This window comes from Pantherophis guttatus, chromosome 17, assembly GCF_059756535.1.
Source record: "Pantherophis guttatus breed Tessera chromosome 17, ASM5975653v1, whole genome shotgun sequence".
In the NCBI taxonomy this organism is placed as follows: domain Eukaryota; kingdom Metazoa; phylum Chordata; class Lepidosauria; order Squamata; family Colubridae; genus Pantherophis; species Pantherophis guttatus.
In genome coordinates, this window is record NC_142079.1 from 17,106,508 (window position 1) to 17,129,935 (window position 23,428).

The following is a 23,428-nucleotide window of genomic DNA, read 5'->3' on the forward strand; positions in this document are numbered from 1 at the left end:
AGCTTGGGATGTTTCTTCCTCAAGTTCTTCCTCTCCCCCACAGGCTGTCTCTTCTGGCTCCCCCCGGGGGCCTGTCTTCCCCTTTTCCACAGAAATCCCAAAAGACTCACGGTTTTTTCTGCTTTCTTCTACATCACGGATAAGCTGCAAGGCTTGGTCTATCATGAGACGTTCCTTCTGCTGTTGCATCCACACTGCCTCTTTTTTACGGGGTCTGGAAGTCGTCACTCCCCGGGGGTCCTCCCCCCAGTCCGCCAGCCTCCCCACTCCTTTCGACCATCTAGCTTCCTCCGGCTCTAAACGGAGTCTTTCCAGCCATTCTGCAGTCTCTTTCTCCGCTTGGAGGGCTGCTGCAGTTGAACTTGCTGACCCCATTTGCTCTTCTCCATCAGTCTCTCGATCTGACATATTTTGGATTTACAGTCCCCTCGGTTTTTGTCCGGGATGACTGGATGTGACTTCCAGCTTAATGTCAGGTATGCTTCCTTCAGTATCCAGGAAAGAAAAACCCAAACTCAATCATTTTGAAGAGATTAGTACTTTTACTGAATATGAAATGATCGCAACCCAGGTAAAGCTGGAAGTGAGCAAAACACGCGAAATAGCATCTAAGCTTCTCCCCCCCCCCGTGTCCATTGACCCTCAGCCAATCCAAAGGTCTCCCAAAGGTCAGGTGGCATCACGCCTGGCAACGTCATTCATCAGGAATGTAGGGCAGTTGGTCAGCCAGCCCCTTTTGAAGATTCACTTTCACCTGGGAAGACACGTCCTACAATAGATAAACACCTCCTGCGCCTTCCCCACCCTTTCGCCCTTTACTAATCCCTCCCCCGTTTCTTATGGCAGCTGAAGCAGGCAAAGCTGAGGCTGACAGAGCCCAATAACTACTGAAGACAGATTTTTCAAAGGTTTTATGGATTGATGATGAGTGACTCTTTACGGACCAGATAGCCTGTGGCTGGATCAGTAATGGCAGAGCTCCATTTGACTCAGACACCAGCAAAGTGGATGTGGGGTACTGGTATAAGCTGGTATTATGAAAGATGTGCTAGTTGGACCTTTTCGGGTTGAAGATGGACTCAAAATCAACTCCCAAACCTACTGCCAGTTTTTAGAAGAGACTTTCTTCAAGCAGTGGTACAGGAAAAAGTCTGCATCTTTCAAGACCATGATTTTTATGCAGGACAATGCTCCTGGAGCATCGAAGTACTCCACTGCATGGCTAGCCAGTAAAGGCCTTAAAGATGAAAGAATAATGACATGGCCCCCTCCCTCACCTGACCTAAACCCTATTGAGAACTTGTGGGCCCTTCTTAAATGGGAGATTTATGGCGAAGGAAAACAGTTCACTCTCTGAACAGTGTCTGGGAGGCTGCGGTTGCTGCTGCACAAAAAGTTGATCATCCACAGATCAAGAAACTGACAGACTCCATGAACGGAAGGCTTATGACTGTTATTGAAAAGAAGGGTGACTATATTGGTCACTTTTTAAAAAAATGTCAGAAATATTTGTACATTTTGAGTTGTTATTCTCACTTTAACAGACGCAAATAAATGAGATGGGCAAATTTACAATTTTAATTTAGTTGCATAATTCTGCACACTAATAGTTGCCCAATATTCTCCTAAGAAAGCCAAAACTTTCTTAAATATTCAGGTTTGAGGTTTTTAACATTTTGGATTGACCGAGAGCTATAGCTGTTCAATAATGAAATTAATCCCCCAAAATACAACTTGCCTGATAATTGTGAACATAGTGTAATTGCTCCTGTAGAGCAGACCCCGAATCAATGTGGAATGAGAGAAAGGTGACCTACAGCAGAGTGAGAAAGAGATTCCAAGATTTCAACTTGTGGATAGAAAGAATTGGGAGGCACAGGGGAGACATGCTTTGACTTTATTAGAAAAATGTGTATTTATACAAAGCTCTGTATTGCACCCTTTATACAATGACTCCAACAGACTGAATCCCAGCCTGATAAACTCCATTTAGGCTTAAGTGATACACATCCTGGTTCCTGTGCAGGATTTGCATTAATTATGCTACAAATTACAACATTCGGTAGAAAAATTCTTGGTCTTCTTTATTGTCTCCCATATAAATGCGACCAATCTTCCCACAGCGACTTAAAAAACAAAACATGTACACTTTTTGCCTCATTCTGTAAAAAAACAGACATTATCAAAATGGTACCGAAAACCATTCCATTTCTCGGTTAATGATGCCCTGACCGACGCCTCTTCATGCAAATTCAGGCAACAGCGAGAGAAGCGGGTGAGGACGAAGGGTGCATGGTTGGGGGCACAGCTACTCCTTGGCCCTGCTCAGCCATGGCTGAAGGTTCCTTCCCCCAGCCAGAGCCAGGCAGGGGTGCCAGGAGCAGGAGCAGGAGCAGCATGCCAAGGGTTGCAAGAGCAGCCCAGGGGAAGGACAGAGGGGGGGAGGACAATGCCAGCCTGGGGGCAGCAGTGGCAAAGGCAGAGGCAGAGGCAAGGCAAGGCAAGGTAAGGGGGGGCTCTCTGGGCAGTGGGCAGGCAGGTAGAGCCTCTCTCTGTCCATCACACCCTGCCCACCCCAGGAGCAGCCCAGATGCGTCAGATGTCCATGCAGTCATTGTCCTCCTCTTCCTCCTCCTCCTCTTCCTCCTCCTCGGAGTCGCTCTCCAGAGAAGACTCTTGGCTGGAGGTCTCCACTACCTCCAGGGCAGGCTGGCAGAGGCTCTCCTTCTTCACGTTGGCTGCTGACTGGGCCGAAAGAATCGCAGACTGTTCCGGAAGAAGAAATGGTGGGGGTCAATTACTGGTTCAAGCCCCCCCATCAGAAACAGGCCCTTTGACCCACAGAGGACAAGCACAGCCCTCCTGGTGGGATGAGCCCCAGCACAGAGCAGGAATGGTGACTCTTCTGTAGGAGGGGGGGGGGAGAAACCAGCTGTCACCCCATGGTTCGGAGGGAGAGGACCATTCTCTGCCACTTCCTCTCCCCACCACCCTTTCAGCATAGAACCCCCTCCTCTAATGACATAATGCACCTTGAGCTTCTGCTTGGTCTCTTCTGAGATGCTGCCCTTTGGGGACAGGAGGGTGGGTGTTGGTGGCGTGACGGTGATCTCAGGCGGGAATTTGGAGACGGATGAAGGGATGAAGAGCTTTGGCACACTGGGCAAGGTGCGGGACTTCACTCGGCTGCTGCTGGCTTTGCTGACCTGCCTCCCCAGGGGATGCCCATCTGCTGTGAGTTCTGTCTTGGAACTGGATGCTAAGACCGCCCCCCCCCCAGTAGAAACAGAAGTGAGCCACAGGGGCCTTTGAAGGCACAGGGGGTGGGGGTGAGGGGTGGGGGTGGGTGGCACCTTGGAGTGACTGGCCGCTCTTGGATTGGCAACATTCTGGACGGCTCTTTCAGCCTCCTTTTGAGGCCTGGAGGGCAGAGTGGAAAAATGGGGGTATCCAGTAGATCCTTCCCACACCCCAAATGGAACCGAGCGAGGGTCGAGGCTTTCCTCACCTGGACCCCCCATCTGTCCTGCAGACTCCAGCTCCACCTGCCAGGGTGGTAGACCGGAAGAAGGGTTGATGGCAGCCATTTTCATCTGCTGGCAGCGGGGGGAATCTTGCTGCAGTCCCACCAGGAGTGGCTCCGATCTGTTCTCCTCTTCTTTATCTGTGCAGAGAGAGAGATCCAGCAGGGTAAGGTGTAAACTGCAGGTGTAAACTGCCCCCCTCCAAACCCCAAGAAGAGATTTCTCCAGGCTCATTGGAAGCTCTTAGGGAACATTCCGGAAGCTGACCTTTCTGCAGATCAAGAGTGTGTGTTGACCATTAGCACAGCAGTTAGGCTACTGGGGTTTACTGGAGAGAACTGGTTTCTGTGGCTATGCAAGTCAAAGAAAGTGAGGCTGTATTCAGGCCACATAGGGGGGGATTTCAGCATTTCATGCCCCAATGGCTAGCTAGCTAGCTAGCTAGCTAGCTAGCTAGCTAGCTAGCTATTTATTTATTTATTTATTTATTTATTTATTTATTTATTTATTTATTTATTTATTAATTAATTAATTAATTAATTATTGAATTTCTATACCGCCCCTCTCCCTGAGGACTCAGGGCGGTGTACAGCCAAAATTAAAAAACATACAGGACAAATATTAAAAAACAATTAAAAGATATATAAATTTGGCCCAATTAAAACTCACTACCAATTAAAACATTTAAAAATTTCTTCTTAAGCCAGCCCAGCTTGCTTGAAAAAATGGGTTTTAAGGGCACGACGGAAGGCACTGAGGTCTTGGATTCTCCTTATCTCTGGGGGCAGCTGATTCCATAGGGTAGGTGCCCCCACAGAGAAGGCCCTCCCCCTGGGGGTCACCAACCTACATTGTTTGGCTGATGGCACCCAGAGGAGGCCCTCTCTGTGGGAGCGCACGGGTCGATGGGAGGTCGTCAGTAGCAGCAGGCAGTCTCGAAGATAGCTAGGCCCTATGCCATGGAGCACTTTGAAGGTGATAACCAGCACCTTGAACCGCACCCGGAAGACCACCGGGAGCCAGTGCAGCTCGCGCAGGAGCAGTGTTACATGGGAGCGCCATGCTGCTCCCGTCACTACCCGCGCTGCTGCGTTCTGGACCAGCTGGAGCCTCCGGGTGCTCCTCAAGGGGAGCCCCATGTAGAGAGCGTTGCAGTAATCAAGGCGAGAGGTGACGAGGGCATGAGTGACTGTGCACAAGGAATCCCGATCAAGAAAGGGCCGCAACTGGCGAATCAGGCGAACTTGACAAAAGGTCCCCCTGGTTACAGCCGTCAGATGTTCCTCCAAAGACAGCTGCATATCCAGGAGGACTCCCAGATTGCGAGCCCTCTCTGGGGGGGCCAACGACTCGCCCCCATAGTCAGTGATGGAGTCAACTGACTATATTGGGATGCCGGGATCCACAGCCACTCAGTCTTGGAAGGGTTGAGCTTGAGCCTGTCCCTCCCCATCCAGACCCGCACAGCCTCCAGGCACTGGGACATCACTTCAAGGGCATCGCTGGGGTGGTCTGGGGTGGAGATGTACAGCTGGGTGTCATCAGCGTACTGGTGGTATCTCACCCCAAAGCCACGGATGATCTCACCCAGCAGCTTCACATAAATGTTGAACAGAAGGGGCGAGAGGACCGATCCTTGCGGCACTCCACAAATGAGAGGCCTCAAGGTCGACCTCTGCCCCCCTGCCAACACAAACTGCGACCGGTCGGAGAGAAAGGAGGAGAACCATCGTAACACGGTGCCTCCCACCCCCAACTCTTCCAGCCGGTGCAGCATGATACCATGGTCGATGGTATCAAAAGCCGCTGAGAGGTCTAACAGGACCAGAACAGAGGAGCAACCCCTGTCCCGAGCCCTCCAGAGATCATCAACCAACGCGACCAATGCCGTTTCCGTGCTGTGCCCAGACTTGAAACCCGACTGGAACGGATCTAGATAAGATGTTTCCTCCAGGAATTGCGGAAACTGTCGCGCGACCACACTCTCAACAACCTTCGCCATAAAGCGAAGGTTGGAGACAGGACAATAGTTGGCCAATATTGCCGGATCCAGGGACGGCTTCTTGAGGAGAGGCCTCACCACTGCCTCTTTCAAGGCGGTGGGGAAGTAACCCTCACTCAACAAAGCGTTGATAACACCCTGGAGCCAGCCTCGTGTAACCTCCCGGGAAGCCAGTACCAACCAGGAGGGACACGGGTCCAACAAACATGTGGCCGCACTAAGTCTCCCCAAAATCCTGTCCACATCATCAGGAGTCACAGCATCAAACTCCTCCCAGATAACATTCTCAAGACTATTCCTCGTCACCCTGCCCTGATCTACCCAGAGTCCAAATCCCCCTGGATCTGAGCGATTTTGTCATACAGGTATTGTCCGAAATCCTCCGCCCTGCCTTCCAAGGGATCCTCCCGCGCTCCCGGATGGAGCAGGGAGCGGGTTACCCTGAACAGGGCGGCCGGACGATTCCCTGATGACGCAATAGAGGCGGAAAAGTAATTAAACTTTGCCGTCTTTATCGCCACTAGGTAGGCCTTAATATGCGACCTTACCTGTGTTCGATCAGATTCAGCGAGACTGGCCCTCCAACCGCTCTCCAGGCGTCTTTTCCGGCGCTTCATTTCCCTCAGCTCCTCAGTGAACCAAGGAGCCGCACGGGATCGGCACTGGGTCAGAGGCCGCAAAGGCACGACTCGGTCCAAGGCCCCACCAGCTGCCCGGTCCCAGGCGGCTACCAGCTCCTCGGCCGAGTCATGTGCTAGAACCTCAGGAAATGGCCCAAGCTCCATCTGGAACCTCTCAGGATCCATCAGGCGCCTGGGGCGGATCCATCTAATTGGGCTATAACCCCTTCTGGGAGATGAGGAGACGCTACTTGTCTGTATTCATGTGCAACAGGTAAAGCATCCCAAGAGAATTGGAAACCCGTGATGCCCATGGAGTTGCAGATCTGTGGCAAGGTTAAGGAGTCCCACAGCCATTCTTGGAAGTTCTGTTGCAACCCTTTTTACTTGGATCCACAGAAGATAGAGCTGGCTTGGGACCTTGGAGGTCTTCTAGTTCAACCCCCTGCTCAAACAGGAGACCCTACACCATTTCAGACAAGCAACTGTCCAATCTCTTCCTAAAAACTTCCAGTGATGGAGCATCCACAACTTCAGAAGGCAAGCCATTCCACTGGTTAATTTTTCTTTCTGATAAGACGTTTCTCCATAGTTCTAGGTTTGTTCTCTCCTTGATTAGTTTCCATCTATTGTTTATTGCCTTCTGGTGCTTTGGAAAATAAGTTGACCCCCTCTTTTTTGTGGCAGCCCTCAAATACTGTAATACGACTATCATGTCACCCCTCATCCTTCTTTTCTCTAACTAGCCAAACCCAAATCCTTCAACCATTCTTCATGTTTTAGTCTCCAGGCCTTTAATCATTTTAGTTGCTCTTCTCTGCACTCAATATCTTTTTATGCTTCTCTGAAAGTGTTTTAAAGGAGGTTTTAAACCTCTCAAAACTGGAGGTTTTAAAGAAGAGATTGGACAACCATTTGTCTGAAATGGTATAAAGTCTCCTGCTTGAGCAAGGGGTTGGACTAGGCCTCCAAAGTCTCTTCCAATTTTATTATTCTGTTAAACGAAGCAAGAAGTAAAGGATCCAAGTGCCAGAAATCCTGGGTCCTGCTTCATCAGCCACTGAACCTGGCCAGCAATCAAGGGAAGGGTGAGTTAGCTGCCAGAGACACACCTTTCTGTGTCTTCCAGATCAAACGAACCTAACCCTAACCCTTTGAAATCACCTGATTTTTTAACAGGTTATAGGCTCTTAGCTACTTTATTTCTCATATTCCCTGTTCAGGTTTCACTGCTTTTGAAGGCTGTTTCTTGCTGCCCAGGCTCCACCTTTTTGTCCAATGGAGCATCTTGGGAGGGGCTTCCTGGATTGAAGGGCAATTCCAACCAGTGGTGGGTTGCTACCAGTTTGGACCAGTTCAGGCGAACCGGTAGCAGCAGCAGCAGCAGCAGGAGACTCTGCCCACCCATCCGGACGTCATCAAATACGATCTGCACATGCGCAGAACTGGTCGCGAGCATGCATGAACCGGTAGCAAAGGTAAGTGAAACCCACCCGATTCCAACCTACAAGTGACATGCTAAGACAAAGAGACACCACTCCGTACCAGGATCTTGCCATCTATATGCTGATCAAGACATTCAACCTATGCACAAGTTCCAGGAAGTGTACAGCTCAACAGCATCACTGTGTTTCCCATCAGGGGCTGCCCAGAAGAGGTGAAGGGAGCAGTCATGGGCAACATCCCCTCTGGTTCTGCTGCTAAATGAACAGTGCCAGCCACAGGAACGGCCCATCCTCAAATCCTAGGAGAGCCCCAGTAGGAGGCCAAAGCACAAAACAGGCACACTGACCAGGCAATGGGAGGGGGGGCCCCTCGCCACTGGTCAGCTCCAGGGTCAGCAGAGGAATCCCTGCAGAGTTCCCAGGGTGACGTCTTTGCCCCTGAGCTGCCTAGTGAGCCCTCTGGCTTTTCCTGCTGAAAGCTGTCTGTGGGGCAGAGGCTGGTGTCCAAGAGCCTACTCTCTCTTCAGGACTGGCATGGAGAACAGGGTCCGAGCTACCCTGGTAGCAGCAGCAGACAAGAATGGGTTTGCATTTTGAGGACAAAAGAAGAAAATGCAGAAATCATAGTTGTTTGGAACTTAAATTTGCTGTGGCATTTCTTATTTTTTAGCAGCCTGTTGAATCTGCCTATGTTGAAAAATACCTCCTTTAGCGTTTGCACTGCAGCAAACTGGGAAGCTGGAAGGGCCAATCCCATCCCGTCTTGACCCCACACTTTAACCAATTAAAATGTGTTATGTGCCTATGTGGCTAACTGAGAGCAACATACGTTGGAAGACTGAGGATTTCAGCTGCAGAGCACTAAGAAATGCTTAGCCTTTTGTGAAAGAATGAAATGTAAAAATCCAAAACGGCAGCAAACTTGACTGCATCAAATAAAGCTAAAATTAGGCATGAAATCCAGGACCTCATCTTACTTTCTGCCTAACAGTGCTTTGTGGTCTTTCTCCCATAGGTTATGTGGTCTATGTGTTCCTGCAACCTGAAGGACCCATCGCTACATGCCAGAAATCTCTTCACCAAAAATTCAACGCACATCAGTCCTCCAATGATTAGCTACTGCAATGGCCAATGTGCTCTCTGGAGCTGTTAAACCAAAGACACTCACCATTTCAGGGGTGTAAAACATGTCTCAGGAAAATGAACCTGGGACAGGAGAATACAATCCCTAGATGGCAGAATACTGTGTTGATGAAAGGTTAATCTCTGATCTTGGCACTGGATATCATGATGGAGGACTTACAAGCTGTGGACAGTTAGGGTGGGTGGGTGGGCAGTGGATAAATTCCAGGCAGAATTTATTTAAGTAGAAAAGGAACCAGGATTTTCACTGAATTCTCCATGCCCCTCTTTGTGTTGTGAGCTGGATGAAGGGCTGTTTTGTCTGTTGACTCCAAGAGAAAAGAGACTTTTCGATGTGGCCATGGTGAGGTATTTAGAGATTGTGAGGAAGGCCAGACTCTGAATGAGTGGAGGCCTTCTCAGGACAGGGCACAGGTGCACCAGAAAGCAGCAGGAACTGAAATACTGGAAGCAGTACTCCTTTCAAAGAGGCTTCGATTGGGGGGATGACGACAAGAAGGAAAAGGAGTCTGGACCTTCCAACAGAGCCTGGATGCAGGGTGGCTCTCTCTCTCTCTCTCTCTCTCTCTCTCTCTCTCACTCTCTGTGTGTGTGTGTGTGTGTGTGTGTGAGAGAGAGAGAGAGAGAGAGAGAGAGAGGGATGTATTCAGCTACTACTGCATTTCTGAATCAGTTTTTCGGTTTTCTTGAAAGCCTCAGTTGGTTTGACACCATGTTGCCTAACGGCTACTTTCACCACTGAAGATGCGCAAGAGATGAGGCGTCCCACACTTGCCAGGGAGAGAGGCTCTCCACCCCTGGGGCCCATCAGTCCTTCCAGGCCAGCTTTTAAGAAAGCCTGGAAAGCAATTTATGCTCTCAAGCCTTCCTCCTACATAGATTTATTGCTGTGCTTGGAATTTAGCTGGGTTTTAGTACCCAGTGCAAAGGGATTCTTTGACTACTTCAAACAAGTCAATTCTGAAAAGGAAGTTCCATGGCTGCCTAAAGCAGCTGCCACCAACCACAGGAAGAGACTCTGTGAGGAGACCACAGACCAAGCAGTCAAGAAGCACGTCTTTACAAGAGAAAAACTCACCAGGCTTGAGACTGGATGTAGGAGGCATCTCCTTGATGTTCTCCACCCCTGCCAGCTCCTGTGGTGGCAGGAGGAGACCACCGGTGGTGGAAGAGGAGGAGGAGGAGGAGGAGGAAGAGGAGGACGAGGAGGAGGAGGAAGAGGGCGAGGCTGCCTTGGGCTTGCTCTGCTGGTCTGCTGGTCTGGGCAGAGCTTCTGTGACCGAGGAGGTGGCGTCCACAGCAGTTCCCATGGGAGGCGTCAAAGACTTAGGGGCAGCAGCAAAGAAGTGGTCCCTATTATCTCTGGGGTACTTTGGGGTGGCTGGAGCATCTCCAGCTGACTAGAAAAGAGACAAAAAGGAAAGGCAGGGCAACGGGTGGGTGGGTGGGTTCATAAATGCATGCAGGGACCAACTCCACCCCATTGGCAAATTCTACTGAGTGCATTTCTTAACTGCCCCCCCTCAGCTGCACCTTTTGTTCTGACCTAGGCTTCCTTAGAAATTAAACAGCATAAACTTAGTCCCAGCAAACCTCTTTAATTCATAAGGCTGTAAATTACTTTCATTTACAGTCCGCAAGGCTTGATAAACAGTCTTTCAGAGGAAGGTTATCAACACCCACCTATCTCACGTGGAATGCTGCCAGAGCTAATTTCCAGGCACAGGGCAAGGCTAAACTTGGCACAGAGTCACAAACAGAATTTTCAAATCTTGAATCAGCCAGATAAACTAACAGCTTCCTGCAAAAGCTCACATCCTGTTCGCTTCTCTTTTATGTCTTATGGAAGGGGCCAATCATCTCTAAGCCTTACTCCCAAGTCGACCCTGTTTCCTTAACTATTCCTGTCTCTTCGCAGCTCTGCGCATGCGCACACTGGGAACAGGCTCGCGCTCTTCTTCTGCCTCACTGACGTCAGACTCCGGAGATTCTGGAGGCAGCAAAGAACTATCAGGTGGCCTTGGCCCCCTCTCTGCCTCTGACTCAGGGCCATCGTCCAAGCCTTCCCCAGACTCCAGGACTGGCCCACATTCCTCTCTAACCTCCTCACTGTCCAAATCTGCTGCCAGCTGTGCTGGCCCCTGGTAGGCCAAAACACCCTTGACCCTAAAGGCCTCTATGGATCAGGCTAAAGAAGCTTCCAAAATCCAGGCACAGAGCTTGCCTTTTCCTAAATGATGTATTTTGGGAGATGTGGCTATGAACCGAAATCCCTCCAGAAAGGAATGGAACAAAAAAAGAGAGCAGCTTTCTGTTTGGAGGAGACATGTCAGGACCGAGGCATCCTGAGCCACGGAATCAGTCCCAAAGGGCCACCTTCCATGAAGCGTTGCCAGGACACTTCCCAGAGCCACTAACTGCATGCCACCTCTCTCCCCGACACTTTTGGAGCTCCAATAAAAATATTCCATTGCTTTTCTCCCTTGGGGTAGTGGGGAGGAAAAGCGGCTTATTCAAGAGCCAGCTGCTCTGAGGGCGCTTTAGAAATAAGAAACCTACATAAAGAAATAAAGGACAGGGAAACGCATTGGGTACAAATGTAACCTGGCCTTAAACTGAGCCCAGAGACGAGATGAGATGAGAACCAATCGGAATCTCTACATTTCTGACCCCCAGGCTGAAGCAGAGGCAGCCAGGCAGCCAGTCCAAAAGTCCAACAAACCTGCTGTGTTCTCCACCAAAACACTCCAAACACGGAGTCATGGACCATGCAAACAAGCAGCTATTCAGTGCATGGAGCTATTTGTAGACTGGATGCTCTGCATCTCTTGCTGGACCCCCTTGGAGAGCTTTCAGGGCTCCGTCCAAGAGGGGAAGAGGCTCATGCACTGCCCTGCCTCTGGCCACATCACAGCAGAGCAAGCCAACTGTGGCATAGAGGAAGGGGAAGGGCCGACCTGAAGCCCAGCAGAGCCACTCCAAGGGCTGGAAGGACCAGGCACAGCTCTCCCATCCTACACTGGGCTCCCAGCAGCAGTCACAGAGCAGCTCTCACGTTGGCTGAGGAGAGGCCAGCTGGGGACTTACCTGTTTTTGGGCAGAAGCGCCAATGTGCACTTGGCAAAATTTGACGGCCTGTTCTAGAGCTGCCGCTTCGTCAACCTGTGGGCAGAAATTACAGTAGGGAGCCAAAGCAGTCAGAAGATGATTCCTAAAAGATCTTCAGCCAGTCCCGTCTGGGAAGGCCCTGCTCAAGATTCCCCCAGAACAAGTCTTAGCCCTCCCCCCTTGGTGGAGCTCTCTCCTAAGAGGGGTTTGGCAGCTTACCTGGGGGGTGGGGGGATTTCTCTTGAAAGAATGGGCTTGCCTCTGAGACAATTCCTCTGGGAACAGACTGTCTTTTTCATGGCTGGCTACGTGGCTTCCTTTTTGTAATGATTTTTGTTTCAGTTGGGACAGTGCTTGCTTATTTTATTTAAGGACGATTTGGGTCATTTATTTTTAAACATATGTTTTTGTGAAGCACCCTGGGGTGAAATCAGTAAGAAATTAGCAAGGCCTCTGCTACTGCTGTCTCTCTTGGCCAATGGGTGAGGCTTCCATTTCCTCACCCATCCCCGGATGCCAAGAGGGAAATGAGCCCAGCTGTGGGTGCCATTGCAAGCCAATAGCTCATCAGCCTTTTACTCACTTGCTTAATGAGCATGTAGGTCTCAGACATGATCTTCTCAATTTTGCCTAGGTCGTAGGTCATGACCTTCTGCCCTTGCTGCCACACGCGGTACGCGTCCAGAAGGAGGGTCTTCCCCGACTCTGTGTCCCCGGCCAGCTTCCTCTTCCGGTTGGGCTTCTGGCTGGTCTCCTCTGTGGGGCCGGCCTGGCCATGGGCCTTTCCTGCCTCCAGCTGCTGGTGCTTCGAGCTGATGCTTAAGTCCTCCAGAGACAGCTCTGCCGTGGTCCGGCTCTCAGGGGCCTTGTCCTTGCAGACCTTGCCAGAGGGCACTTGGGCTGGCTCAGGATAAAGAGAGGAGGCTTCCATTTTTTCAGGCTCAGTAGAAAAGTGGTCGCATTCCATGGGCTCAGCAGGGCCCAATGGAGATGCTTCTTTCGGGGTTTTATCCAGCTTGCCCTCGTCTGGCTCCATGGCAGTGAGAGGCTGGTCCTGGCCTTCTTCTTGGGCCACATCTTCAGTGCCGTAAGATGCCCCCTCCCTGCTGGACAGGACTGCTTTTGGGGGCAGGGGTTCTTGGCCATCCTCCGCACTTGCCTTGTGAAAGACATCAGTAGTCATTCTTGCCTCCAAAATGTCACAGCCCTGACCACTTTGATCTTCGGAGACCTTCAAGGCAAACAGAGTTAGCTGGCTGAATTTCCATGAGAGTCTGCATCGCAGGCGGTGTGGGAAGACTTACCTCGGTGAGCTCATGCAACATGTCCTCTAGCACCATCACGGTGAGAACAAAGGCGCGTTCGGCAAGGACCTGGCGATCTGCATCCCGCAAGTATTTCCTGTAGTTGGGAAAGGAGGAGCCATACAGGTTAGATGCAGAAACTGCCCATCATTTCAAGGGGATCCAAGCCACCCGCCACACACAACACTGCACCATCACGTTCTCCCAGGCCCACCTTACAGGGAAGTAGCTACTCAGATTCAATCGTGGGTGGAGTAAAACATTCCATAATTCCATAATCCAGTGAGACTTTCTATCCTTAGTCACCGGCCCACTTATGGAGTTGTGTGGCTGAAGTTAAAGCCACACAACTCCAAATGGCAACAGAGCCTGGAAGTCTAAAAGCCTTGAAGGAACAATTTCTGGCGTCCTGTCATCCCAAGAACAGAACGACCAATGGAGGATTGTTTGTGTTCCTCTTTCTGGAACTGGCCTTGCCAGAATTTTATGATGAAACTTTGCCCTGACTACAGGACATGATCTCTTAATAGGGCTCCATTTCTATCAAAATAAAAAATCTTTATGCTATCAATTTGCAAAGGCTGCTAACAAACACTTCCCTCTGCTTGACCCAACTGTCCCCTTTTCCTCAAAGAAAGTTTCAGTCCAGCCAGTGTCATTTATTCAAAATTATTTTGACAACTTGGAGAAAGGGCCAGTAGCATCAATGAGCAACTCCTTAATCAGAGGCAGAAACAAGATAATTGGGAAGAAGCACAGAAGCGCTTGGGTGTGCTAAGCTTTGAACTGCAGGTTTGTTTGGTATTTTTGCTTCTTTGGGGTTCCCAGCCCCAAAGCTCAACTCCCAGCTCAGGAAGGCACAGGTGACACAAGGAAAGCCATATTTGGTTTTGTAAATGCTACCGAGAAGGGCTTGCCTTTCCTTCCTATGGGGCTGGGGAGGCCATTTGCACAGGGAGAAGCTTCCCCCTCCCCCATCAACAAAGCCTAGGAAGTTCCATTCTTCCCTCACGAAGGGAACAGGGCACTCACTTTCCCTGGTCGGGGGTCCTCTGCAGCATAGAGGAGATTTTCAGCAAGGTGGGGTAATCTTTGAGCTGGGACAGCACGTTCAGCAGCAGGACAATGGAGCGGTTCATATGAGAGGCAAAGCTACCAGGACGGTCGATTTCATCCACGGGGATGCGCCATATTCCCTGCACAGGAAGCAAAAGGAAGAGACAGTCATTAATGGAACATGCTCTTTCCCCCTTTGACTTTGGCAGGCAGAGGATCCTAACTCTTGGATAGGTTGGCTTTCCCATCTAGTCTCCAGCTGTGGGTGAGGCGGCCACTGGAGAAAACTTGCTCACCGCTAATCACCTTTCCCAGCACAAGGCATGTGTGATTGCAGAAATCTACACTTCTGTTTTGAACTCAGCTATTCAAGCTTAAAGAGATAAAGGGAGAGAAGTTTTCTGATTATTTGGGTCCTAGTTAACTGTGGTCAGTTGTGGAAGAAACAGGCAAGAGAGACAACAGCAAATGTTGATTAAACTGCTACCAATACAGGGCAAGACCAGGGCCACGCTTTAAGAAGTTAAAGCTAATTCAGAGGAAGTGATGGAGGGACCTGTCCTGCATCCAGAGATGGAAATGGGCAGCTGAGGATCCAAAGGAGGCCTGTCGAGTCCTTAAAAGGTCGGTGGAGGTTCCCTGGATGATTTGGAAAGGCCACTGTTGCCTTTGAGGGGCTCTTAAGGGCCAGGATACCCGCTGGCTGCTCCAAGCCACCCCTCCCCCGACTATTCACACGACTGGACGCTGCAATCCTGAGGCGCCAATCACTGGAAGGCCTGGTCACCTGGAACTCCCCCCCCAGCCCTCTCTCGACCTCTGGGCCCCTTGGTCCTGCGGGCCAATCTCCGGGCACTGAAATCCGGCTTGTACACGAAAGAAGCAAGGCAGGGCCGCTTCAAGGCCGGTGACTCGGGATGCCCGAGTCGGGCTTGGCGGCTGCGCCAGCATCTCTTGGCACCGAGAAGCGGCCGCAAGTGCGCCCGGGAGGGCCGCCGCTCGGAATTCAAAGCGGAGCCGCCCAGAAAGGAAGCGAGCGCGGCGGGGGCGAGACCGGCCTACTGGCCCTTCAGCCGCCGCCGCCGCCGCCGCCCTCCCTCCCTCTCGGGGAGCGGCCGCGAAGCCTCCTCCCCTCCCGGCCGCTCACCATTTCGGACGGACGCGAATAGCGGCCCGCCGCCCCGTCAGTTCCCCAAGAGCGGCCGCGGCTGGGCGAGACGCGCGCACGGGAGGGGGGGGGTGTTGTGGCACCGCCTCTGCCTCCGCCCCCGCCGCCACTACTGCGGCCGTTTCCGGGCGGCGCCCGCGCGTGGCTCCGCGGCCGCGGGAGGAGGATGGAGCCGCCGCGGCCTCGCCCTGCGCCGCCCTTTGGCCGCCTCTTTCCGCGTCCGGCCCAGTCCGCGAAGCTCCCCTGGAGCGGCCCAGGCCCCTCCCGCGCGCCGCCTACCTCCCCAGCAGAGCCGCCACGAAACGCCGCGCCGCCCCCGCGGGAACCGAAGGAGGGCGGCGCTGCGCTCCGTCTGCCTGCAGCTGCAACGCCGCCGCGTCCTCCCGCTCCGCCTGGGGCGCCCCGGGGAGACGGCGCCTTCCCGAAGCCCCCGGTGCGCCTCCCATCCCCACGGCACCTGCAATCGAGGGGAGAAGCTGCCCCTCATCTCGGGAACCCCGAGGGAGGCACCTTGAACGGGCGCGGGGAAGGGACGCTTTAGGAGGAGCGAGCGGCAGGCGCCTCCGGCCCGAAAGCCTCTTGGCGCGCAATCGTTAAGGAGCGCGGGGAGGAAGCCCCCACTTAAAAAGAGGGGCCGAGCGGGGGCTCCTCTTCAGGCACATCCCCCCCCCCCCCAACACAGGCCAGCGCCTCAGTTCTCAGGGCAGCAGCCGAGCCTCGGGCAGAAAACGGAGCGTCTGAAGAAGCCTCTACTTGCTCCCAAGGAACCCCCCCCCCCATTCAGGGGATGGGGCCCTGGTTTTTTTCAGGAAGGAAGGTTCAGCTGAATTTAACACCCCCCCCCCGTTTGACCAGGTGGGGAGCTGACCATTGCACAGGATTTTGGTCTGCTTATAGATATATATATATCAAAGTTTAAAACGGAGAGAGGGAGAGGGAATGACATGACATCCTCCACAGCAGCAACCTCACTCCAGAGAAGCTAAGGCCCTGACCTTATACAACATTATCTGGAGTTTGTCATGTGGCACCCCAAAGCCTCTCAGAGAGCGCCAGATGCCACCATCCAGAAAGAAGAGGGGATGCACCTCCTGATCCTGAAGGGAAACGTGACACGTCAGCGGGAGAAGAGGCATCATCCAGATGCTGTGAGACTTGGTCACACACCGCTGGCCAGACTGGAGGGCTGTGGAAATCCCAAGAGGTGCCTGGAGGCTGCCAGTCAGGACAGGGAGAAGCGAGCAAGGTGGAGCTGCTCTTCGTCCCAGGGAAAGAGCAGTTAGTGCTTCTCTTGGACAAGCCACTCTGCCCTGGACTGGGACTCTTGCCTGAGCAGCAGAGGGGGAGGGAACATTGCTCATCTTTGGCCAAAGCGCTGGTTATGCCCTCATTTGGACGGGGAGCCCTGGCGATCTGGATTCATCCCCTTATCACCAGGCTTAAGTTGTTGCTCACAAAAAAAATAAAGTCACTTTCCAAGACTGGGAAGCAGCTATAATATCTTGTGGGGCCTGAGGAAGTGGCTTGGGTCTTTGGGGATGTCAGTGCAGATCTATGCCCTCTGGGCTGGTCAAGGCCTCCATCTGAGTTTAAGGGAGGGGTAGTCCCACTGGCTCTTTAGGGAGACCTCCAGGGCCATCACTAGGCCCCATCGTTCTGGACAATTTTCATCCAATTTCCAACCTTCCCTTTTTAGGGAAGATGGTAGAGAAGGTGGCCTGGGTCTGAGACCCAGAGGCACTCTTGGATGACCTCCGGAGGGCGTGGGATGCTCCTTGCTCTTGACCTCTTAACAGCTTTCAATACCATCAATCATGGTATCCTCAACTGGGTCTGGAGTTGAGGGTAGGTGAGCAGCACCTCCTTCCTGTTGATGGGAGAGAACAATGCAGCTTCCAGCAGCCCCTCCTTTGTGGGGGGCTTAGGGCTCAGTCCTCTTTCCACTCCTGTTTCATATGCAGGTGAAGCAGCTGGGTGAACTCATCCAACTCACTGTCTCAACAAAGCCATCCGAGTAACGCTGTTCAGGCTCAGTGCCCTGAAGCTGCGGGGGTTGGCTGGCTGGGTGAGAGACTTTTGGACCCCACGGTTTTCCCTTCTCACTTCTGCTGCCCCTTGCCTCTGTTCCTCCTAGGCAGTGCTTCACGCAACTGCATGAGGGCTTCCCGGAAGGGACCCCGAGCGGCCCAGAAAAAACTCCAGATAGCATTAGACAGGCAGATGAAGACCCCGCGATACTTCAGCCTGCTAGTTCTGCCTTCTGTCTTCCAGGCTGAACTGACCAGGGGGCTCCAGCTCAGCCTTTACAAAGGGGAAGTCCGGCTGCTGGACTAAAGTTCTCAAAAACCTTCTAGAGCTCTTTCTTTTGCAGTTCACACTTGTGCCCCGAAGCCACCTCTGAGCGGGAGGCAGAAGAAGGCAGTGCCTGTATACCTCAATACCAGGGAGGATTCTGCCAAATAATGCAGTAAGATTTTTCTGGCAATGAATCAGTGAACACCCAGAGGCAAACAAAATCATAACTAAAAGCCCACATGGCTTTTGACAAAAGAGATCATGCCAGATAAATCTTACTGCATTATTTGACAGTGACAAAATTAGTGGACTAGAGGAATGCTATGGATATAATTTACTTGGACTTCAGCAAGGCATTTGATAAAGTAGACCACAACTTACTACTTGATAAGATAGAAAAATGTGGGTTAGGCAGCATCACCACCAGATGGATTTGTAACTGGCTGACCAACCAAACTCTACACAGAGGGAAGTATGCAGTGGGGCACTCCAAGTTTAGGCCCAGTACTCTTCAACATCTTTATCAATGATTTGGATGAGGGGATAGATGGGGAACTCATCAAATTTGCAGACGACCCCAAGCTGGCAGAAATAGCCAACACTCCAGAAGATAGGCTTAAGATACAGAAGGATCTTGATAGACTTGAACATTGGGCGCTATCTAACTAACAAAATGAAATTCAGTGCTGAAAAAAGTAAGGTTCTACATTTAGGTAAGAAAAACCAAATGGTAAATAGTATAAGTGGTACCTGGCTCAACAGTACTAATTATGAGAGGGATCTTTGAGACCTAGTGGACAACCATTTAAATATGAGCCAGCAGGGTGCTGCAGTTGCCAAAACAGCCAACACAGATCTAGGCTGCATAAACAGGGAGAGAATCAAGATCATGTGAAATGTTAATACCACTTTATAATGCCTTGGTAAGGCCACACTTGGAATACTGCACCCAATTTTGGTCACCACAATGTAAAAAAAAAAAAAAGACTAGAAAGTGCAGAGAAGAGCAACAAAGATGATTAGGGGACTGGAGGCTAAAACATGAACAGTTGCTGGAATTGGGTATGTCTAGCTTAATGAAAAGAAGGACTAGGGGTCATGATAGCAGTGTTCAAATATCTAAGTATCTATCACGAAGAGGGAGTTAAGCTATTCTCCAAAGCATCTGAAGACTAATCGAGAAAAGCAACCTAGAACTAAGGAGAAATTTCCTGACAGTGAGAACAATTAATCAGTGGAACAACGTCCTTTCAGAAGCTGTGGGTGCTCCAACACTGGAAGTTTTTAGGAAGAGATTGGACAACCATTTATCTGAAATAGTATAGCGTTTCCTGCCTGAGCAGGGGGTTGGACTAGAAGACCTCCAAGGTCCCTTCCAACTCTGATTCCATTCCATGCCAAAGAAGATAGGGCAGAGAAAGAATAAATGGATCGGGTCCAAAGGGAAGAGATGTGCAGAGGGGGTTCCTGTGGGGCTTTCTGGTGTTCTACCACGTGGTTTTTGTAGAACCACAACTATGCATTTCCATACATTATTTTTCCTGGAAAATATCATTATCTGTATGTAATTGAAGTGAATAGGTATGTAATTGAAGTGAGATTGTACAAAAAGTATGTATGGAACATGCATGATATTATATTGTAATATACGCGAAAGAAAAAGTGTTAGAAAAGTATGTATCAGACAAGTCGCACCAAGTCTAATGTTTTTAAACTGTATACTTAATAAAATTTATATAAAAAAAGAAAAAAAAAAGAAAAGAAAATATCATTATCCATATGCTCCATTCTCACTTTTTGTAACTAGGACCAATTGAGCAGTAAGCAAGAAATATCCCCTTATTTTGGGCATTTTTCTGGAGGCATCTGCATCTCCATATCCCCTTCCATGCGACTGAAAGGCATAAGTCTCTGGCAGTGGGGGCTCCCTTTCTCACATGGCAGACCCAGTGGTGGGTTTCAAAAATTTTCACTACTGGTTCGGTGGGGGTAGCTAGGTGGGGGGGGGGAGGCATGTGACTGAGTGGGTGTGGACAACTTGATGTCGCTCACGCCCACTCAGTCACATGACCCCCCCACCTAGCCACGCCCCAGGAAAAGGTAGGAATTTTTTTGGAATTTCCACCTATCTATCCCTGCCCTCCCTTCACCAGTTGCCCCCGTTTCCCATCCTTTAGCGACCCCGGCCCTAGCCCTGCTTCCTCCCCCCCCACCACCTCTTTGTTCGGGCTGCTTACCTTCTGTGGTGGCTGGTCCAGAGTCCGGAAGGCAAGCTGACCAGAGTTTTCGGTGGCTCCCAGTCAGCCGCCGCAGCTACAAAGCGGCTCTCAAAGAGGCGGTGGCTGGCTGCAGGCTGCCGAAAAGTACTGGAGTCATGGAAAAAGCTGCTGCTGTTGCTGCCATGTTCTTTGCTTATCCCATTGGACTTGCAAGGCAATGGGATGCATGTGTGCAAAGAACATGGCGGCAATGAACATGGCAGGTGGGGCAAGCGAGCAGCGACTGGGGGACTGGTTCAGGGGTGTGGCCAGCTGGCTATTCAGGGGTGAAATGCTCCTGATTCGGACTGGATCGCCCGATCCGGTAGCGATGGAGGCGGGTGATTTGGAGAACCGGGAGCAAAAATCCTTGCCCCCCACATGCCCAGCTGAGCTGCGCGATCATCAGAGGCTTTTTTTCTTTTAAATGCCTCTGACGATCCAAGCTGAGTTGCCTGATCGTCAGAGGGTTTTTCAAAAACCCTCTGCCGATCAGGCAACTCAGCTGGCTGAAAAGTTTTTTTCTTTTAAATGCCTCGGACGATCCAAGATGAAAGCATTTTTTCACTGGGAGGTTGCAGAAAAAATGGTTTTAAAAGTAAAAAAAAAATTAGCCACGCCCACCCAATCACATTACTCCTCCACCAAGCCATGCCCACAGAACCGGTAGTAACAAGTTTTAGATTTCACCACTGCGGCTATTGCTACTGGTTCGGTGACCTTGACCAAATTTCTGCCAACAGTTCACGCGAACCAGTGCAAACCAACTGAATACCTCCTTTATATCCCAGTGAGATGAATGGAAGATAGAATCTCGATTCCCTGCCTGTAATCTCTGCACCAGGGCCTGGAGAGCTGCTGGGGCTAACACCCTGTCTATACTCATCTAAAGGGCAAAGGTCCATGAGAGGGTTTGAACCCCAAAGAGTCTCAAAGGGTAAAAATGGCAATGCAGCTCCTGCCTCCCACTGGTCTGTGTAACTAGACAGAAACCTCCTTTGCCACAAAGTAGCACAACTCTTCTCCCACAAGGGCATTTTTAGGAACTGGACTTCTGGCCAGCCACATTCATATCAACTGCTCTCAAGGCCATGACTTGGAGAGCATCCTCATAAAACTTTAAATATTTCTTTTGTTCTCCATGGAAGGGGGTGAAATGCTTCCAAATTCCTGCCATTAGTTTATTTGTAGTAGGGAGGTATAAAATGTCTTGTTCTGGGGACACAGATACTGCTCTGACTAAAGCAACCACCTCCCTGGAGTGATGGTGCTCTGCTCAGCCAAGTCACAGGCTGGACAGAGCTGCCCAAGGCCCGCCCTCCTGCTGCCCAACAGGAAAGGAAGGGAGCAGCTCCAGAGCTGCACGTGAGGCGTGGGGCAAGGAGGTAACTGTCCAGGGCAGAGAGGTCCTGCTGTGTCCTGGCCAGTCTGCCTAGAATCTCGCCTGAGGCAAAGGATACAAGCAACTGGGGAAAGCCAGAGAAAGCACCCTGTTTGCAGCCCGGGCAGTCCACTTACGTTGAAGAAGTTGGTCTTGTTCCTCTCACAGAAGAGACCCTGTGCTGGCATGTGCCTCAGCTGCTGCCAGGGGAGACTGCTGCCTAGCAGCACATCGCGCGCCCACGGCAGATTCTATATAGGACAGAGTGCAAGAAAAGAACAAATTGGTTGGCAGGAAGAAGAAGCCAGGGTTGTGCAGCTGCTGCAGCCCCTCTTTCCACCCCTCCCTCCTTCAAAATTCCCCAAGGTACCACTTCTTGACCTAATGCACACATTTCCCATCCCTGGGCAAAGCTGAAAGGCGGAGAGGGGGAGGGGAGAGGTAACCGGGACTCCCAGAGACAAAATTCAGTCTTCAGAACCATAGAATTTTTTTCCTCAGTGGGAGAGTAGAGCAGAGCCTCCATGAGGGTCCTGGAGACAGTTTTTCTCCTGGTGATCAGGTGTCCCAAAGATGCTCCAGACTCTCAGTCCTGCTTCTGGCTGCTAAGAGGAAGGCAGGTTTTCATCCCACCCAGACCAAACGTCTTGCTCTACTTCCCTCCCTGTTATTTGGTACAGAAGGTCCCTGCCTGGAACGGGAGACAAGGGGGCAGGGGTAACGTGGGGAGGCTGTTTCATATTCTGTGATGGGCCCGGCCTTTCTTGTTGCACCAGGTTGGGCACTACCTAGTTTTGTGCTCTGGAAAGAGGGACGCAGGGTGTCCACAGCTCTCCCATCTTGGCCCAATATTGATTTTAATTAAGGTGGCCAGCAATAGGGATGGGGGAGTCAGGTGTGTGGGATCCTTTCCAGAAAGAGGAACTCTGCATGGGTGCTAAGCCTCCTGTGGCTCGGAACACACCTCACCCGTTTAGCCTGAATCTTCATGTTTGAGATCGTCAGATTCTCTTGATTTACAGGGTGAGCTCTCTTCCCATACACTGATACCTAAGTACGAGACTCCTGGTACATTTTAAAATTAAAATCCATCTTTTATTCAAGAGCAAGGCAACCCTGATTGGAAAAAGCTTCTCCCTACCCTCTGAAAGGAAGAAAAAAAATCCAAAGAAACTGAATCCAAAGGAAAAAAATCCAAAGACGGTTGTCAAACATCCGCTGGTATGTATGTCAGAAGCAAAGCCAGGCTTCCCAGGCATCTTTTATATTATTTCCTCTTGAGACTAGGTTTCTAGTCCTTAAAAGGCCCTTGCAAGTTAATAATGATGGACTAGCAGAGTCCCAGAGGCCTGGGAGCAGGAAGTTGGTAGAGGGACTCTGCTGGCTCCCCTCCACTGGCACAACTGCCCTGCGTGGTGCTGCCCTTCACTGACTCCTCAGGACCCCCCACCTTGTTTTGGAGCTGAATCCAACTCTGTTACCAAGGTTCCTTCTGCAGGTAAGAGCCCTCCAAGGTCCTTGTATATGTCCAAGGGTCCTGGCCTGTTTTCTCCTTCTGTGAAAGGTTAATTGTCCTGGCCTTGTCCCCTCCCCTTACATTTGCAGACTCCTGGCCCCCAACTACCTTATGGGTGGGACTGCAGGCATAGAGGCAGGCCAGGCGGTAGAGACTCTTGTAGTGCTGGGGGAAGCGGCTGAGGCAGAGGTGGAAGGCGGTGATGCAGCGCTCGGTCAGGAAAGTGCGCTGCTCCTCCAGGTCTGTGGGGAGGCCCTGGCCGAACTGGCTGGTGCAGAGGGGCTCTGCTGGTCTCTTGGAGTCCCTCTGGGGGAGGGGGGGAGCAGAGGCTTTGGAATGTCCCTGCGGAGGGGGCTTCTGCTCCGCAGCACGGCAGGCATCAGGGCTGCCCAGGGGGTCTTCCAGCTTCCCTTGAGGGGCCAGAAAATAGGCAACATTACCCTCCCTTTGATCCAGCTCACCCAAATCCCCAATTGCCTTGTAGGTAGGCAGAAGGAGAGCAGAGAGGCACCCCTGGCCCCAGCTTTGCCTTTTTACCTCTGGCAGCAGAAGCCCAGGAAGGAGCCTCAGGCTTTCCTTCCCTGGCACAAGGCCCAAAGGCTCCAGGG

At 51.3% G+C, this 23,428-nt stretch overlaps 1 protein-coding gene across 10 annotated transcripts in view; it reads right to left on the bottom strand.

Moving 5' to 3' along the window:
• Positions 1–1,883: 1,883 nt before the first annotated feature.
• The window catches only part of CABIN1 (calcineurin binding protein 1), a 91,388-nt gene continuing 69,843 nt past the window's right edge, over positions 1,884–23,428 (bottom strand). For 8 of the 10 annotated variants that reach the window (XM_087880641.1, XM_087880640.1, XM_034438543.3 and 5 more), the window contains 10 exons: positions 22,929–23,230; positions 21,442–21,555; positions 14,179–14,342; positions 13,147–13,243; positions 12,426–13,073; positions 11,822–11,896; positions 9,813–10,134; positions 3,509–3,664; positions 3,033–3,259; positions 1,884–2,766 (listed from right to left, as the gene is read on the bottom strand). In XM_087880641.1, the coding sequence (XP_087736767.1) occupies positions 2,596–2,766; positions 3,033–3,259; positions 3,509–3,664; positions 9,813–10,134; positions 11,822–11,896; positions 12,426–13,073; positions 13,147–13,243; positions 14,179–14,342; positions 21,442–21,555; positions 22,929–23,230 (2,276 nt within the window). In that variant the 3' untranslated portion in view covers positions 1,884–2,595. The remainder of the gene's footprint in view (positions 2,767–3,032; positions 3,260–3,508; positions 3,665–9,812; positions 10,135–11,821; positions 11,897–12,425; positions 13,074–13,146; positions 13,244–14,178; positions 14,343–21,441; positions 21,556–22,928; positions 23,231–23,428) is intronic. The other 2 variants (XM_087880644.1, XM_060683543.2) reach the window with 1 other exon arrangement.